At 36.6% G+C, this 18,673-nt stretch overlaps 1 protein-coding gene across 3 annotated transcripts in view; it reads left to right on the top strand.

Moving 5' to 3' along the window:
* The window catches only part of LOC123879373 (inositol-trisphosphate 3-kinase homolog), a 67,832-nt gene that overhangs the window by 17,852 nt on the left and 31,307 nt on the right, over positions 1 to 18,673 (top strand). Inside the window, exon 1 of one of the 3 annotated variants that reach the window (XM_045927055.1) lies at positions 16,505 to 16,762. The exons of the other annotated variants lie outside the window; for them this stretch is intronic. Within the exon in view, the coding sequence (XP_045783011.1) occupies positions 16,628 to 16,762 (135 nt within the window). The 5' untranslated portion in view covers positions 16,505 to 16,627. Of the gene's footprint in view, positions 1 to 16,504; positions 16,763 to 18,673 lie in introns of those variants that run through there. 3 annotated transcript variants of the gene reach the window in all.

Below are 18,673 nucleotides of genomic sequence, written 5' to 3'. Positions count from 1 at the left end.
TTTATTAGCAGTATTGGCTGTGGTATTGGTAAATAAGGCAATGCAAAGTTTATCGAAATAACATGATTTACTTGTATTAATAGTGTTCATTATCACCGAACAGAGATCAATCGTGATTTTCAGACACTTTGTATTCTAGCTAAAGAATTTAAATTTCAGGCGGCATTTCATGTGCCAGTGCTGCGTTTAGCAAGTTGGCGTTTTTTTTGAAAACATTAATATTAATTTCTCATTTATTAATTGATTTATCCAAGGAGAATTTTCTCATGCAAAGGAGTCATATCTTATGCATTTGCACGACTTTGTTTGCAAATTTAAGGATTAAAATTCTTGAATCGACATGAGGTTATAAGGAAAAAATGCTTAGAAATAACAAAATATCCCTGGGATTTCTGGTCACCCTTTTAACTTTTGTACCAGGAATTCTTGTGTGGTCGGTGTTAATATTTATTTTATTTATGTGGTAGAATAATTCATAGGCATCGTCGCTTATAGTTTTTCCCCCGTGGAGCGTTGAACCCAACGTGTTCACGCCACAGATGAAAGTAAAGTTATTCTTTACATAGGAATTCTTCACTTATATGTATATATTATATAATATATTCGAATATGTAGTTTAGTACTATGCCTATGCATTCCAACTCAAACTCTAATATTACTCTATTCAATATGAAATATAAGTATTTTTTATTAAGTATTTATTATTCGTAGTATTTATTTTTAATTAGTATATTAATTAGTAGTATTTATTACTCGTCCTATATGCAAACTAGAATCTCACTGTGTCTGGTGACTTTACTTACTTTGGTCACGTGATTCTTTACACCAACTCCATATTATAATTATATCAAAATAAACTGCATATTCAATTTATTAGACTGACCATTTTCTTAGTTTTTCATAAAACAGCGCCAGCGTCTTAGGGTGCCCACGCACTCGAACTGAACTGCAGCTGAACTGCGCGTCGCGGCAGCGCCCCGCACGATATTCTCTCCAGCCGCGACGCGCGGCAGTGACGCGCTACGCGGTACGCGTGTACAGCTGCAGTTAAGTTCAAGTGCGTGGGCACCTTCAGCACGATACCCACGCCGCAACTTCCTCCACGTGGATTTAAGTTTTCGAAAATCTCGCAGGAACTCTGAATTTTTCGGGATTAAACTCTGTTCCTTTCTTCAAAATTGCTTAAATCGAAAGGGCCGTGGAATTGTATTATGACACACAGTAAGACACACAGCAGACAAACGGTTAGACAGAGAGACACACTTTTCCATGTGTATTATATTTTTTATGGATATAGTAATATTTATATTATGCATAGGTAGGCAGGGTAGGATTTCTGTGCAGGCTTATGAAGAAGGGAGAAAACGAACAAATAGACAGAAGGAGGTAATATGATTAATCATATTAAGTAAATTTCAAAATAAAGCTGCAAACCATGAGTGAGGCTGAAGCTTCACAGCGTGCGATGGCGGGGACGTTTGTCGTCATCGTCACTCACCGGATGACCGGTCCATGGCCGGGTAGCGCTGAATATGCAGCAACGTGCTCTTTAATATTAATAGCAGCTTTTTAAAATACTACCCGTGGACAATCACTGCGGTAATCAGATGTAGATGATTACCGGGCGGTTGACCTGCGCGCGCCCGAGAACGACCCTGTGCAGTGTGCACACAGGGGTCGCCGCTAAGGCTTGGAGAGATCTTGAAGTTTCTCCATTCAAATATTTTTTCTTCTTACATGATACATCATGTTATAAGCGTAATAGGTAACAGTAATACGGTCTACTTAAATTTTCTAGTTTTGTAATGTAATGAGTTGTCGTTATAACCTCTTCGGGGCGTTAGCCATATCCGTAAGGGAGTTGGCTAACTCCCGGCTTATGCCATTTCGCTGCGACATATACCTACATAACACAACGCAAGCTCCAGAGCCGGGCTTCCACAAAGTAACGCTTGCTTCTATACAACAAAGTTAATTGAATTGAATTGAAATCTCACTTCAGTAAACTATTAAGAATAAACAATTCGGACATTGAAAAAAGAATATATTATAATATAAGTACCTATTTACGTAAACGTTATAATATGTGTGAATGTGGACACCCAGCTTCAAGTTAGTATTGTATTCCATCTAGTGCATACTAATAGGTTATTAGTGTCGCCATTGTAATGAATTGTCCATACAGCCCACCACACCAGCCCACCCATGTTGCTGAGAAAACACTAGAGGACCACCTTTAGGTATATGACTTTTGCGATTTGCAAAATATGATCTTCTATCTTGCTTATTGATATATTTAACAATAATAATAATTTATCCATGGATACATTAAAATTTTATGGCTCTCTTTTGGTACACAATAGGTAGGTACCTATTCCTATAAATATATTTTATAAATAAAATATGTAATCTTATTTTTTTTCTTATTCTTATTTTACGGTTGTGTTTTACGGGTTCCAGTATTTTTGAGGTACATTATATTTAAAATTATTTAGTACTTATTTTATGGCTACCTGAAATAAATCGATTAGGCTGTCTTTTTAATGTCTCTTCTTTCTCAGTCTCTTATTTTTTTTTGTTATTATATTGTATGTCGTATGACATAAATAAAGAACCTATTCATTATTATTTTACATCGATTGGACCACTAGAAATTAGTTTTTTTTTTTTTACTTTGCTAAACTTCCTTTGTAACCTCTTAAAGGTTTAAGTTAGGATAAAGAAACAGGTAAATATTTATTTAATTTAATCAGTGCCACTGAGTACCTACTCAGACATAATCGGTTTGTTAACATTCAAATGTAGATACGATTAAGAGCTTAGGGTATCGTTAAAAAATGTTTGCATTGAGCTTCAAAGTTCAAATATTATGAACGTTTTCCCCTATTTGCCAGTGTTTTTCCGAAGAATGTTTATCAAACAAGTCCTAATAAAAAAATAGAAAATTTGACTACCCAGACAAAAAACGAACTGAAAAGTAATAAAATCACATTTGCAAACAGTCGCCATATTACATTTTTTCAAAAATTTATACGCAGTGCCACTCGGGATGATGTTACCTGTTTTTGGTGCATCCAAAAACAGGTACCTAGGCATTTAAAGGTGTGGTATAGTAAAGAAACACACATGCACCCTGAAAACAATAACTCATTTTTCGGGCAGTCATATAAAAAAAACAGTTCGCTTTTTTTCGATAAAAATTCAAAAATATGTAATTACATTCTTATAATTATAATGCCATGTGAGCTTTATACTTTCTCCGAATAGAGATATTATAAACATGTTCCTTTCTTATTTACTGTAGTATTATTATTATTTTCTTAATTATTTATTTTAAATTTTATATATATACATTATGTTTATTTACTTTATTTTATTAGTACACCCCTTCCACTTTCTTTAATTTTTATTATCTCCTCACCCTAAGGTTGCCTGGAAGAGATCGCTATTTTAGCGATAAGGCCGCCTTTTGTACATAAATCTATAATGTTATTTATATATTACTATGTCTTGTTGGTGTACAATAAAGAATATTTTACTTTACTTTACTTTACATATTTATTTCTCCACCTTTAGTAACAGGTTCGTTTTCTATATGCGGACTTTACATTTTCCGAATAGGTGTGCCCAGGGGCTCCTGTAAGACGAGCCTGCCTAAATCCAGGGACTGAAATACCGGTATTTTTGTGGCGTTACCAGAATGAGTATTTTGTGTTACCGTATGTTAACGTTAAAAACTGGCCAAGTGCGAGTCAGACTCGCGCACCGAGGGTTCAGTACTCGAGTATTTTTTCCGACATTTTGCACGATAAATCAAAAACTGTTATGCATAAAAATAAATAAAAATCTGTTTTAGAATGTAAAGGTAGAGCCCTTTCATATGATACCCCACTTGGTATAGTTATCTAACTTGGAAAATTAAAGCACATTTTAATATTTTTTTAATAATTTAACCACAAATTCACGGTTTTCGGATTTATTCCTTTACTTGTGCTATAAGAACTACCTGCCTACCTGCCAAATTTCATGATTCTAGGTCAACGGGAAGTACCCTATAGGTTTTCTTGACAGACACGACGGACGGACGGACGAACAGACAGACAGACAGACAGACGGACAGACAGACAACAAAGTGATCCTATAAGGGTTCCGTTTTTCCTTTTGAGGTACGGAACCCTAAAAAGTAACGATAAAAAAACGACACCCATAGATATATTCGTTAACGTTATCTACACTCTAAATACCCATAACGAAGTTTTATGCTAGTCTTATTAACGTTAAAAAATTTATAACAGTTACCATCTCCGCCTACGTCACAGAGGATAATAGAAGGATAGTACCTAACCTACGCATGTACCCACGTATTACATGATATCTATTAGATATGTATAAATAAAAAATATGGCATTGATATAAATATAGAATTTAATTTGCATATAAAATTAATACACATCAAATAGGTGTACATTGAATTTTGATCGATTTACTCCATTGACGTCATAGAAATAAAATAAATTATGCCAATTTAACAGGGCTCTCTCCGTCACTTGCTTCCACTCGTTTCATACAATCGTAGTTCCAATTTCATTTGAATATTAAGCAACCAAAGTCCATGAAATTTTGCAGATATATTCTAAAAACTAATATCTGTGTCTGTGGTGTTTTAGATTTTTCTAAAAATATGTAGTTATAAAATTACAGGGGCTCAACGATTTGTATGTAAATTTTTAAGACCGCGTAACTTTGAAACCGAATATTTTAACAGAAATCTGGAAAACCACAGACATAGATTTTAGTTTCTAGAATATGTCTGCAAAATTTCATGGACTTTGGTTGCTTAATATTCAAATGAAATTGGAACTACGATTGTATGAAGCGAGAAGAAGTGAGTGACGGAGAGAGCCCTCTTAACAAGTTCTGGCCTGGCGCCGTGTTTTGTGTAGCTATTTAGATAGGGTTCCTTGGTAGTTAAGAAGAGATGTTTCAAGTGTTTAATTTTTTTTTTTCAAAATGCATTTTGCGCAACAGACGTGAAAGTATATTTTTTTTATTATATTCCACCTCAGTTCGTTGCAAAATGGTATTAGTTCTATTTAGAGTCTAGATTTTAGACTAGAAGGAAGTTGGATAAATACATTTGAGTCTATAGTTGAAATCTTCTAGTTTCAGTTAAAACGAGACAGATTTATGCCAGCGATATAACGCTGTCTCGTTTTAACAGTGTCTTAAGTCTGCGCAAAGTCAAAGTGCGCTCTATAGAACTCAGTATAGAAATAAATACTTAATATTATTTATATCTAAGATTGTAATAAGTGCCAGCTATACCTACCATAATTGTTATTTGTTAGTGAAGACAGCATACTTTGTCGTAAGGTTTCGAAGAGAAAGTAGTGGGTAGGGTAGTGGTTGCGGTTCGCGGTCGTCATTGACGTCATATTATAGTCAGTCGCGGACGCTGCGTTTCACAATCCCACGTCCTCGCATGAACTCGTGCATCACTAACGCTATGGGGCGACCAAACGATAAGAATTCTGAAATGTTGTCCCATAGAAATCATTATATCTATGCTTACACATCTCATCTGCCGGCTGCCTCCTTAGTACGATAGAGTACCATAGTGGCATATAATGGCCGTTCTACTTCCGCGTGCAAATCGTGGCGCGAAAGCTCTTGAACGGAGCGATACAAAGTGTAGATATTGTGATGTCATGTGATGTTCGCATTCGAGTGAAGAGCGGACTTAATGGTAAACTTACTCCTAATTCTGTGTTCATAATATCAAATTGATTCAATAGCAATTTTCGGGATTGGGGGAACTTATGGTATTCTTACTGCATGTCCTCCGGAGCATCATCCTGATAAAGTAATCGAAATAAAAATCCGTTTTATTCATGACGTTTTTATTATATTTCACAAGTATCTTATGAATTATTCGCGCATTAGGTATCTACTTAGGTTTAAAGTGGCCAAGAGTCAGAGTTTCTGAAATACTGTTCCGTTTCAATGCGGTATTTGCATCGATGTACCTATATGATAAAAGGCGCAAATTTTTTGTATTGAAGAAGACGTGTACAATGGTAAATAATTACTAAAACTACTCTTTAATTGGTCATCGAATAATCGCTGCCACTGGCAACTATACATGTAATACTATATAATATGTAATGTGTCTGCAGCTGGATACTACCTACCTAATGAATACTATCTGCTTCGCCAATAAAGCTATCGTGATAATTATGACACCTAAGTTAAAGTTTTAGCCAAAACGTCCTAATCGTAGTTGAAATCCATACAATTTACACGTTATTCATATAAGAAAATCTTATCTTTTTCTTAATATTGTAATGACGTCCTAATGACGCACTTTGATTACGAAAATAGCGTTACCCATTAATTTATATTTATATTGTTAAAACAATGTTTTTGTACGAACCATACCGTAATGATTTGGCAAGTTTAACGAAACCTTATGAACGAGTATCATGATGTAGGTAGGTAGAGCTCAAGCTCTACTTAGGTACCTATTCGTAAATACTTCAAAGATTAATGCGATATGGGGCCTTGTTCTATATAAGAACAAATTATTCTTATATAGAACAAGGCGCCATATATTATTCTTATATAGAACTTCTTTAAACGACTGTTTTTATAACTAGTAACTACCTATATTGAGCGACAGGTCGAGATGGCAACCAGGGTGGGGATGCCCCGCATACCCGCACAGCCTCCGCGCTAACCCGCTGCGGGTGATCTGCGGGTTTGTGGGGCGTCCATCCGCCTCATGATTGCCATCTCAACCAGTCGCGTACTATACTTAATATACGCTACACTACAATAGATTCCTCATCTAAAAGTGATGAAAAAGTATTCGGACGATGAATATTTTTTTACAGTACATACATTCATAGACTTACACCGCTGCTGGGCGCTGGATCGAGGGATTTCTATTTTTTTATTGCTCTTTAAAAAAGTTCTACAAACAAATAACAAACAAAGTCTTTACAGAAGAAAAGTAGGTAGGCACTAGTCGTAGTCCGGGCAGTGTCGACTGTCGACTTTGAACAACTCGAACTTCGTTTGTTAACACAATAATATGTCATATTATTAAATCATAATAATGTAAATATAGTCTCAGATGTAGGTAGCATTATCGGAAAGTAGTTATCAATTTGTATAACGAGTTATAAGCGCCACATTATGCAGACAGCGTCAGTATCTGTTAATGAAACCAAATGTATGGGCAAGAATTTGCAAGAAATTCTTCCTTCTTGGCAATAATATGGGTAAGTCATGGGTTTTCTAATGAGTCTGTGCAGAGCTTAGGAGGCTAATCACGTCCCATTGCGCTTTACACAAGCCGCATTGTTGAACTACTAATGCGGGTGTCTCAAAGGCGCCTCTAGTAATGACGTTAATGCATCTAACTTAGGTAGGTACGAGTATCAGTACGCGCTGTGCATATCCGATAAATATGAATTGTTTTGAAGTAAGTACCTAGTAATTCCATATTAAAATTGGTTTCAGCAAAAAGTAAATAAAATCGATCATGTACGAGTCGGTCTCGCTCCGTACCATCGTACAAGATATTGGATAAAACAACCGACTTCAATAACTACAAACACTAAAAAGTAAAAAAAAAAATAATTTATTACCGAATATATTATTATTATGTGTACAAGAGAGTATAGTTCTATAATTTCAGTTTTTGGAGCCCGTTTTTCTATAATAATAGTTTTTAAAATCGCTCGTGATTAACTTACTTTCTACAATAGTTAGTAAATATGTAGTAAGTAAACTTTAGTATTACTTAAGTAGTTACTATGAATCTTAGGCTAACGTCGTGATTGTTGTCTGACGTCTTTGTAAGACCTCCATACAATTTTGGCGTGTTCCTTGGTCAGAATTTCTGGCAGATTAAAAGTAACACCGATGTGTCCCGATTTCTTATTTGAGAAATTGAAAATGGTAGACTGTAATATAAATATTACTAGAGGATGCCCGCGACTTCGTCCGCGTGGATTTAGATTGTTATAGATCCCGTGGGAACTGTTTGATTTTCCGAGATAAAAAGTTGCCTATTTCGATAACAGGGACGCAAGCTACTTTGGTACCAAATTTCATACAAATCGGTTACGTAGATGGGTCTTTACGAATCCCGCTGGAACTCTTTGATTTTCCGGGATAAAAAGTAGCCTATTTCCGTTCCCGGGATATAAGCTAACCCTGCTCTAAATTTCGTTAGAATCGGTTACACTGTTGGGCCGTGAAAAGGTAGCAGACAGACAGACAGACAGATAGACAGACAGACAGACACACTTTCGCATTTATAATATTAGTATGGAAGTATGGATTATATTTTTTATAATACACTCGGCGTCACAAAAATCGCACCTTTTGAAAAAATAGATTCAAATCAGTTTTAGGCCCGGTTTATCAGGGTAATGGTATTGTAATGATATTTATTCAAAAGGTTTATAAAGGTTGGTAAATATTGACCATAAAAAAACTTGTATCAGTGTTTAAAAAAACAAGTTGATTGTGAAAAATTAAAAGAACTTTTATTAAGGAAAAAATGACAAACAGAAACAGACAATAAGTTACACAGAAAAAATAAAAAAAACCTTTATTAAATTAAACTCAAAACTTAGTGTTACCCCCTCTTGCCCTAATTACAGCTTCCATTCGATCTTTCATGGATCGAATGAGCCGCACGACGAATTCTTGAGGAATTCTAGCCCATTCCGCTATGACAGCATCTCGAAGGTCTTGGAGGGTCGTTGGGGCAGGATCACGTGACCGTACTCGACGTTTTAACTCGTCCCAGAGGTGCTCTATCGGATTAAGATCTGGACTTCTGGGCGGCCACTGCATAACTGGAATCGCAACCTCTTGTAGGTAATCGCGTACAATCAATGCGGTGTGGCAACGAGCGTTATCATGCATTAAGGTGAACCCATCGCCAATAAAACCTGCATATGGTACCACATGCTCGTCCAGAACCTCCGTTATGTACCGATGAGCAGTCAGCGATCCTTGTCCACGAGCTCCTCCAGTCCAGGAAACACACACAAGTTCGGTTTTGCCGTCAATTGACATGCCACCCCAGAACATGCACGATCCCCCTCCATATTCTACGGTTTCTTCTATGCAAGCCTGAGCAAATCGTTCGCCTCGTCTTCTGTACACTCTCTTTCGCCCGTCATTACAAAATAAAGATACTCTTGTCTCATCCGAGAAGAGTACAGCCCTCCATTGATCGAGGGTCCAGTTGATATGCTCACGGGCAAATTGCAACCTTTCCCTGCGATGCTGTGCGGTTAATTTCGGAGCCCTAGCAGGCACGCGGGCCGCAATTTTCTTCTCTCGCAACCTTCTTCTAATCGTAGACGTGCTCACTGTAGTTCTGCGAACTTCTCGGAGCTGCTGTTGCAGCTCAACGGCATTAAGGAATCGATTGCGCAAAGAAGACGTCACAATAAAGCGGTCGTCTCTTTCAGATGTGCAGCGTCGTCGTCCTGATCCATGCCTCCGGATGTAGCCTTCAGTCTCTTGAAACCGTCGGAATACGCGCCGCACGGCAAAACGATTCAAATTAAGTTGCCGTGCCACATCGCATTGTCGCATCCCTGATCGGAGTAGTGCAACCACTTGAGCAGCTTCTTCAGCAGTAGTGTCCATCTTGAGGGGTAGTTTTCTTGCGGTTAGTGTTCACGTGTGTTCTCTTCAACGTCTGGATGACGAATGACCCTTTTTTTACTTATACTGGCCCTTTTATAGCCCAGGAAGGTCCTACAAGTCGTGGTCCCTATAATGAGAATTTTCGCAACATTTTCTTTAACGTACCGTATTCAGAAGGTTTATATTGTTTTTGAAATGTAACTATTGTTTGAGAAAAGGTTGTTAAACGTCCTTTGCATTGATATCAATATTGTTTGGCTTAGATGTCCTGGCTTGGGGATATTATCGGTTAAATCCTTATTTTCAGAGAGGTGCGATTTTTGTGACGCCGAGTGTATAATGTGCACAGCATACAGGCGCGACATGCGTGCATAGTGACCCCGGGCCTGGCGCTTACGACAGACTTCCCTGTGCTTGGGTTATCGCAGAACTCTTGGCCGTTTCCACTCCCGTCTACCTACTCGCTACAGACGCCTGCCACAACTAATCTTATATGGCCATTGACCTATTATCCTATTATACACATGTGACATATTATGTGTCCAATACCTACACTTACCAATGACGCAAAATACTGGAAGTGTTATACTTATTAAAGGAATTAAGAAAATTCCCTCCGAAAAGTACCTGCTTACTTCTGATGATCGATTAACGTTCATTATATCTAAAACGGAAAACCTAATGACCTATAGATTGCCTTTAAATATTTACTAAGACCTAGTTGAATTTCACTCATATTTTCTCGTACAAGAACATTCAAAACTTATGTGTCTTTCTCCAAATTATCGTGATGCGATTTGTTAGATATTTATATATTACGGAGTAATTTTTGAGCACTTGCAATAATTAAAAATTAAAATTTAGAGGTCATTGTAAACTGTAAAGGTATTGTACATTTTTAATATACCTAATTGGAATGAATCATGGATGTTTTCAAATAATATTGATAACTAAATTTCCCGAAAAAATCCTAATTTATGAAAACACAAGATCACGCTCTCCGCGTAGAGGTTATACCTAACTATACAAATAAGTCAAAGTCCAATTTTTACATGTAAAGCACGTGATATTATATTGTTAACTTAATTAAAATGGATAACATGCATTAATTAATTTAACCATTAAAATTATTACACTCGTACATAGTATATATGTTTAATTAATTTTATCGTCAAGTTAGGTAATTAATACGTAGTAATAGCAGAATAGTAGGTATTAGCACAGTAGAGGCGTAAGTACATAGGTAGGTACATGAATCCTGAAAACATTACACTTGTTTTTCTGAGCAGTCGTGTACAACACTATTACCTAAAAAACCTATCTAATTAAGCTTTTACTTTCTCATATAATAATTTAAGTCAATCAATATTATAATTATAAAAATAGTTAAGTTAATATTTCTTTAAGCTCTGGAACGTAAGGTACCCCCCTAAAAGATCCGAATTCGCTTTTATCAGCCGGATAACTGTCGAGCTATAGACTTGAGTACGATCCAGGAAAATGGTCGAAAAATGGTCTGCCCTCATTTCCGCTTCTAAAAACTGTTTCCAAACTGCTTTTAGCCTGCGTTTCCGTTCGCCTTCTCTTGTATGCCACATGCTACTCAAAAGCTTCTTTCGGAAAACCATGCCATTCGGCGTAGTGCGTGGTCTGTCCTCCATTTGCTGCGCTGAATTTAGTCGGGGGTTAGACAAGGTCTTTAGCGGGGAATTAGAGGGTCCAAAAATCTGCATTCGATAACTTTTTAGGCCAAGTCAGTCAGTTTATCCTTTTGTACTGGCAAAGGAATCGTATTGTAACTACTGTAGAGCGTCAGCGTGCTATCAACTGTAAACATTCGCACGGTTCTCTTCCGTTTGATGCATGTTTGTAACTTTGTAGGTATAGGTACGTAAACAGAATACTCTCAAAACGTGAGAATGGCGCTCCGACTAATAAGGTGCTAATGAGTAATCATGAGGCAGGCGCTATAAGTAAGCTATGAAGTATACCTACTGCTCACGAGAAACAAAACACCAAGTCAACACTGCAAGTCAAGTTTAGGGCTTAGGTAGTGATCGTCATTCGATAGTGACCGTAGATGACTACGATTTTATTCCTTGAATTATGAAATAGTTATTTTCGTTTTTTTTTAATAATTTAATAGGACTTGGCTTATGCTTTTAGAACTTACATAGATAGACTTTTACATTGAAGCTTTTAATGCACCATGCAAAGTTTGTTTAGGTTCGGTTTTTGCATTATATAGATTTGTTATGTAGATTTACCATATTTTGTTTACAGATCTCTGGTTCCCATGCATAAAACATTTTCTGTCCAGTGTCCATGTTCCATTAACTAAGTGAGTTATACATTTATGTCGCGCTTAGAATTTAAAACAGATTAGGTAAAACAAACATAAGATATCTCAAACTTTATATTTTTATGTTACGTACCTAATTAACATTCATGTTGATATTTTTCATCGTAATTACCTCCTAAATGTATTTTCTTTTTAACTTCTAATGGAGGCTAGTTATGTAAATAAGGGGTCATTTTTATAATGATCTTTTAAATTATGGAACATATTATATTTTTTAGTAAGTACATTTGAAATATGTCTGTGCTTTTATGTGGGTTTGCAGTGCATAGTAATAAATAAATAAATAATTTTAGATGGCCTGGAAAATGTTTTTCAGAATAGTCTAGATTAGCTTAAAACTGTGGAATAACTACATACTTTAATATAATAAAATATTATACTCAATACAATCTCAAGCTTTTTTTTTGCATAATATTGGTCTGTTTAAATATTATGCAAAAAGATTTAGGTACTTACCTAGATATTCTTCACAACACTAGCACGTCTGAAGTTACGGACTTGCAACCGACCTATATTATATTAAACCTAAAGAAATATTAAGAACAAAAAAAAATGTAAGTATTTAATTCTTTATATCTAGGTTCACGTTTCGGAAGTGGGTGTGGTGGCGACTGTAACGCAGTTGATACTTTTTTCAGCCGTCATCGCTCATGGATATAAAAACTGAATAGAGGCATAAATAAACCTCTTTATGGCAAATAAGTATTTAATAAGTAGTTTCTTATGATTATGGCATATAGGTAGGTAAGTAATGAACTGTTAATCAAGTAGTAAAATATTCGTATTATTTCGAACGAATGATGAATCACTATTTGTCTACACAGTTCGAATACTATGTAAATTCACCTGTCACACAAAACTCCAAAACATTTATTTGAAAGACAAAACGAATAATTACATGCGCTATATTAAATAAGTATGTACGCCGGCGCTCGAATGACGTCAACGGGCTCATCGTGGCATATTCAAGTGATTCCTTACATTAATAAATAATTAAATACGATTTAAATAGGAACGAGGCATACGGACTGCCATGGGAACATCTGTGCAAGAGGTACAAAAGAAAGGGTTGAAATGCAAGGTTCATATTATTATGGTGTGGCTTCATTAGCGGCGAATATTCATGTCGCGATATCGCACCAATAATATCGTCTACGGATAAACGCGATGTTCTTGTCTAAATCTTCGCAGTCAACTATGTATACTTCGCCATCTTCGCGGCCGACGTGGGCGCTAATTCGTGCCAAAAAATCACACATCCGCACAGCCAAAGTCTATACTGCAAGTTGTAACTGAAGCGGCGAAGTGTAGCCACGCAAGCGAATGTTGTAGCGATAAGATAAAACCCTTTGATTACCGACAGTGCCGCGATGAGCAATCGTCTGCGCCCGAATACACCGCGATGCGACGAACTACGGTCACACAACGCGAGTATTCGCCGTAGCCCGCTAATGAAGCCCTGTCATTAGAAGGAGGTCTTCTAAAACAACAGTGAAACGCATGTATCTACCTAGTTAATTCATGTTAGTGTATTATAAAATTAATTTGCATTGAATTGTATTCTTCTGAAAAAAATATTACTTAAGTAGGTAGTTATTTCCTCGGTTGAAAAACTAGGAAAAATTTAAAACCTTTTTATTTGAATCAACGTAAATGTTGATTCATTTACGTTGATTCAAATAAAAAGGTTTTATTATTTATTTAAAGCAATTTAGGTCTGTCGCTAAAAAGGACGGAATTTCCCTAGGTACCTAAAATGGTAATGATGAAATATTTCAAAACCGTGACTTCTTGTGTTAGATACAGTTTAATATTTTAAATATAATCGATTCTTCGATCGAACTTTAAGCTAGGACTAGGAGTAATAAATTAAATCGATTATCCGAGTAAGTAGGTTTACAATATGAACGAACTTATTATATGGGGACATTGCATCAGAATCAATATCAATTAATTTCATTAGAAAAGCATAATATTGTATAGTAGAATGAAGGTACCTAGGTACATAGACATGACCTCAGATTTGAACTACAGAATATAACTGTTGATAACCAGAAACATTGATAACCAGCTGTAACCGCTTAAAACAGAAAGTTTGTTTATAATATGTTTCATCAATTTAAAATGACAAGTATCTGGGTTGTTTTTATTGATAACTGGTTTGTATAATGATCGCTGATCATGTAACTAAGTATGCCTAAATGTAAGTGATGAATGACGATATTATTTTATCCCCTTATATGGAATTATGGCCCTTATGGAATTGTCTTGGCGTGGGCGATTGAATTTTTCTACTAAAAAAATAAATTGGCAGTCAGTGGGGACTGCCCACAGAAGATGAAAAAGCAGTGTTTTTTTTTTAATTTTCAAGTAGATTGATTGCAGTCCCATGCATTGTTTTCATTCGGCACCTCCAAAAAGTACTTATGTAATTCATAAGTCAAAATTCAATTTTGTATTGACAACATTCTACTCCTACACAAAATATTATTCACAGATATTATGCAAACAATGACATACGCATGGACAGACGCACAGACAGGCAGACGCATACACAACAGAGATACCCTTTGGGTACTATAGACTCCTAAAAATTATATGTATCTCGTTTTGAAAAATAGGTACCGAGTAGGTAGGTACATGACTAGAACTGTTTGAAGCTTAATGTATTTACTTTACTTTCATTTCCTTTTGAACACTTATCTTAATGACTCTCTTGTCACTTTCTCGTTACCATCATTAACTAAGCCTCTGACGTCAGCATCCCTGACCTACCCATACCGACTCATTATGGTGACCGTTTGGGAGATTAGATAAAACCTTAAAAAATCGTGTCCAGAATCCATATCGATCGTTCCCTTTCATCCGAAGTGTTCGAATACAACATCAACAAGTTAAGGGTCAACAGAGCCGTGACATAACCTTTAAATGTCAAGGAATAGCGATCATTTTAGCAGGATAGAGGCATCTGGCTAACATCTCCCACAAAGCACTGTCTCTATCTGTATAGCCATGTATTACCGCTATAGTAAACGGGACGCCACGTCGAGGGGGAAGGGTACAAACTACAAACGGGTTTTAATACAAAGCAGTTCATCTTTTCAGGTTATAAACGTTCAGAAATTCGTACGTCTTAATTTAGTGCATGCTGTAATGTTTAATCTGCTCTGTTAATTCAAAATTAGTGACTTCAAAGATCAGAATTTGTGCGTCGGCGAATGCGTTTCAAGAAAGGTTATGTTGACAAAGCATCTCTGTTTCTCTGTGAGTAAATTACAATTTATTATACATCGATGTACGAATAGGTACCTATATTCCTATACAAATTGGCGAATGGCAATTAATAGCTTGTATTTAAAGCAATGCTTAGTCAGTGTCATAATGATTCATATCCCGTTGTTCTGGACGTTAATCTTAATGGTTTCATTATTGGTTTACCTGTTGGATAAAGGCGTGAAGTGTTTATTTTCTTAATTTGTTTTACAATTGTATTGTTGGTTATTGTTTACTTATCCTAGTTTTTTATTTTATTTTATAGGTACCTAATACATCTGCTATAGATGGTAGTTGCTACACTTCTTAGTTAAACTATTCTAAGGAATGAAAACCTTATGAGCCCATTCTGTTGTCCATTATCCCGAATACGTATCTTGTCTTTTTGAAAATGGTGGTAGAGGTTTGTGACAAATGACATATACATACATACATACATCGCCTAAAGCCCTGTCTTTGTTTGTGCACTGGTCTTCCCTATTCCTGGTTAGATTACCAAGCGATCTGACGGTGACGTTAATTCTTTTTCTCTTTTCTGACTGAAGACTGAGTACCTAATAACTATTAATACCGAGCCTACCTTGTCTTAATTTTTAATACTATAGCTTATGCCCGCGACTTCGTCCGCGCGGACTACACAAATTTCAAACACCAGTTGTAAGCTGTTTAGGATTGAATTTTCAAAAATCCTTTCTTAGCGTAGTATGTCTATCGTCTATGTTATAAATATAATATTAGCCATCTGCATGCCTTTCAGCCCAATCCGTCCAGTAGTTTAAGTTGCGCGTTGATAGATCAGTCAGTCATTCAGTCAGTTTTCCTTATAAGTATACAAATTATCTGCCAAATGCGGTAGGCTTTCCCAAAAGGTTTTATCGTCTGATCAGTAAACAAACAGCGTGGCCGCGCCGCCTCACCGCGCGCCGGTTAACGACTGTATTGTAGTTCGAACGAGCGTCGCAAAAGCTCTGTGGTATCGTATGAATTAAACGTTAATGAATTGGCCTTTGCTGTAGTGAGCTGCCTGCCTAGTAGTCGTAGAATTCCAGTGTATTTATTTATAGTAAAAGCGGGTCAGGTCGGTGGCCTGTCGGACGGTGTAGGGAAAGTCACTCGAGCGTGGGTACTAACTACCAGTTGTGAAGTTTCTTTTTGCAAACTCGGTAGATCGGGTACGCATGCGCGGGGCGTACGTACGTCAGTGTTGCGTGGAACCGACGTTCACTTCGGACGCGCAAATCGCGCTAGGGACCCTATGTTGCCATGATTGGATGTACTTATGAGTAAAAAGTGTTTGTGTGGTGTGTGCTGACCATGAGTGGTACGGGAGTGACGTCAAGGGGCGCGGAGAGCGTCTCGCTCCCGGCCGATTTGCCCGTGCGGCTCTACATGCGGGCTCTACGTCAGTATCAAAAGCTGATCGATCTAAAACGCTTCACCCAGGAAAAAGTAAGCGCAAATGTTGTTGCATACTAGAATATGTTGCACTTGCATCGCTTATACCTGCCTGTAGTCAGTCCGTGCCTGAGCCCTGATTTAATTAAGTTCCGACGTAGTTCAATAACCCCATATTCTTGGATCGTAAGTAAGTAGGTAGGTTTTATATGTTACAACTCCCATTAGACGTCTGGACTCTGGTCCTATCCTAGTCACAGTAGTGATTTGGCGCCCTGAGGTTTTAAGGCTTGCTGCCCCATATTTAACTAGAAAAAGAACATACATACTTAATTTACGGATTATGCATTGAGAATGGATCAACTAAGGATTCAAACGTTCTGTGTGTTTAAAGGGAACGTCGATTTTTTTTACTATTTTGAGTCTGTAAGGAAAAACGAACGTTCAGCACTACAATTTGTCACAGCAGCACTAGAGTGGTAGAAATCAAACTAAAACCAACAAATATGAGTACAAATTAGAAAAAGTTATTATAATATAACTAAAGCAACAACTTACAACAAATTATATTTAATTGAAATAACAGAAAGGAAGCGAGCCCGGTGCTTTCATAACACTGAGCTTACATTAAGAAAGCCCGCGTCTTGTGTCACCCCTTAGCCCTCATTATATTATTACCCCCTTTACCTACCAATCAATCAAACAAACAATGAATTTTAGTTTTTATAGTCAGCTTTTTAATTTTTTTATGCATATCGAGTCGAAAAATAGTGCTTAATTAATAAATAGTAAAAATAATTATTGTGAAACCCGCTCATATCGCTCAAATATTATGAGCGCGACGAACGGCCCGCGCCGCCCGCCTTACGCCGCGTGCTACCTCACCTGGCCCCCATGGTCTTCAGATAAATACACCACTGCCTAGTCGACCTATTTCAATTTGCTGTATTTACCAGCTAACATCGTATCTAGTTCTAAAATGCAAATGTATAAAACTAGATTATCTAGATTAAGGTTTTTAAAAAACTATATAATTTTTATTACAGTAAGTAGTCCTTGTCCCTATAGGTAGGTACCTTATAAAAGTATATCTAACTAAAAATGATTAAAGTCATTAAAATAAATATGTACTTACATGCCAGGGATCGAGTTAGGTATCGTGTTTCCGATAACGGTTAACTAATTAATATTAGGGAGGTACATTCTTCCAATGATTTGATAAACATAATATAAATTAAGTACTTAGGTATGTCTAATAAAATATGTCATATGATTTACAAGTTTCAACACGCTAACACCGCGCAGTTTTTTGCTATTTGCCTACTTAGTTTATATTAATTAAAACAAGTTGTGGCTTTTTCCTGTCGCCTATAATACACCTAATGATATAATATTATTATGTCGCAATTTAGGGCAAGTTCAGATACGGCGAAGTATGCGTGGATGCAAACGTGCGACCAAACGCGTGAATCAGGTATCGTTTCGTACTAAGGTACATTAGGTACTTTGTATTAGGTAGGAGTAGAGATACATACAACAAAGCCGTCGATCCTTTGCTTCAAATCATAGAGTTCATTTTGCAATATTATATGCATGTAGAGACGTCATGATTCAAGGTTGAGCAGTCGACACTCGACATCAACACCGCCTCCGAAGCGTATGGCGTAAGCTTACGAGTTACAATAGGTAGACCTTTTTCAGCAGAAAGACCATTTTATATTTTTGATCCATGAAGATCCGCAAAAGAAACCAGTGAAAATTATTTAACGTTAAAATAAAGGAATGCATAGAGTTACTAACATTTACGGCAAAAATCCAATTAGTACTGATAATAAATACGGTATGTAGCTAACAGAGTTTATGTTATGCATCGCATTTGAGCTACAAACCAATATTCTAACAAAACCTATAATGTAAAAAAACTTTAGATACAGACGGAGGTAAACAACAAGTAGATATAAGTAG

This window comes from Maniola jurtina, chromosome 3 (assembly GCF_905333055.1).
Source record: "Maniola jurtina chromosome 3, ilManJurt1.1, whole genome shotgun sequence".
Classification (NCBI taxonomy): domain Eukaryota; kingdom Metazoa; phylum Arthropoda; class Insecta; order Lepidoptera; family Nymphalidae; genus Maniola; species Maniola jurtina.
The sequence above is the reverse complement of the archived record's forward strand: the minus strand, read 5'-3'. Positions and strand labels throughout refer to the sequence as shown.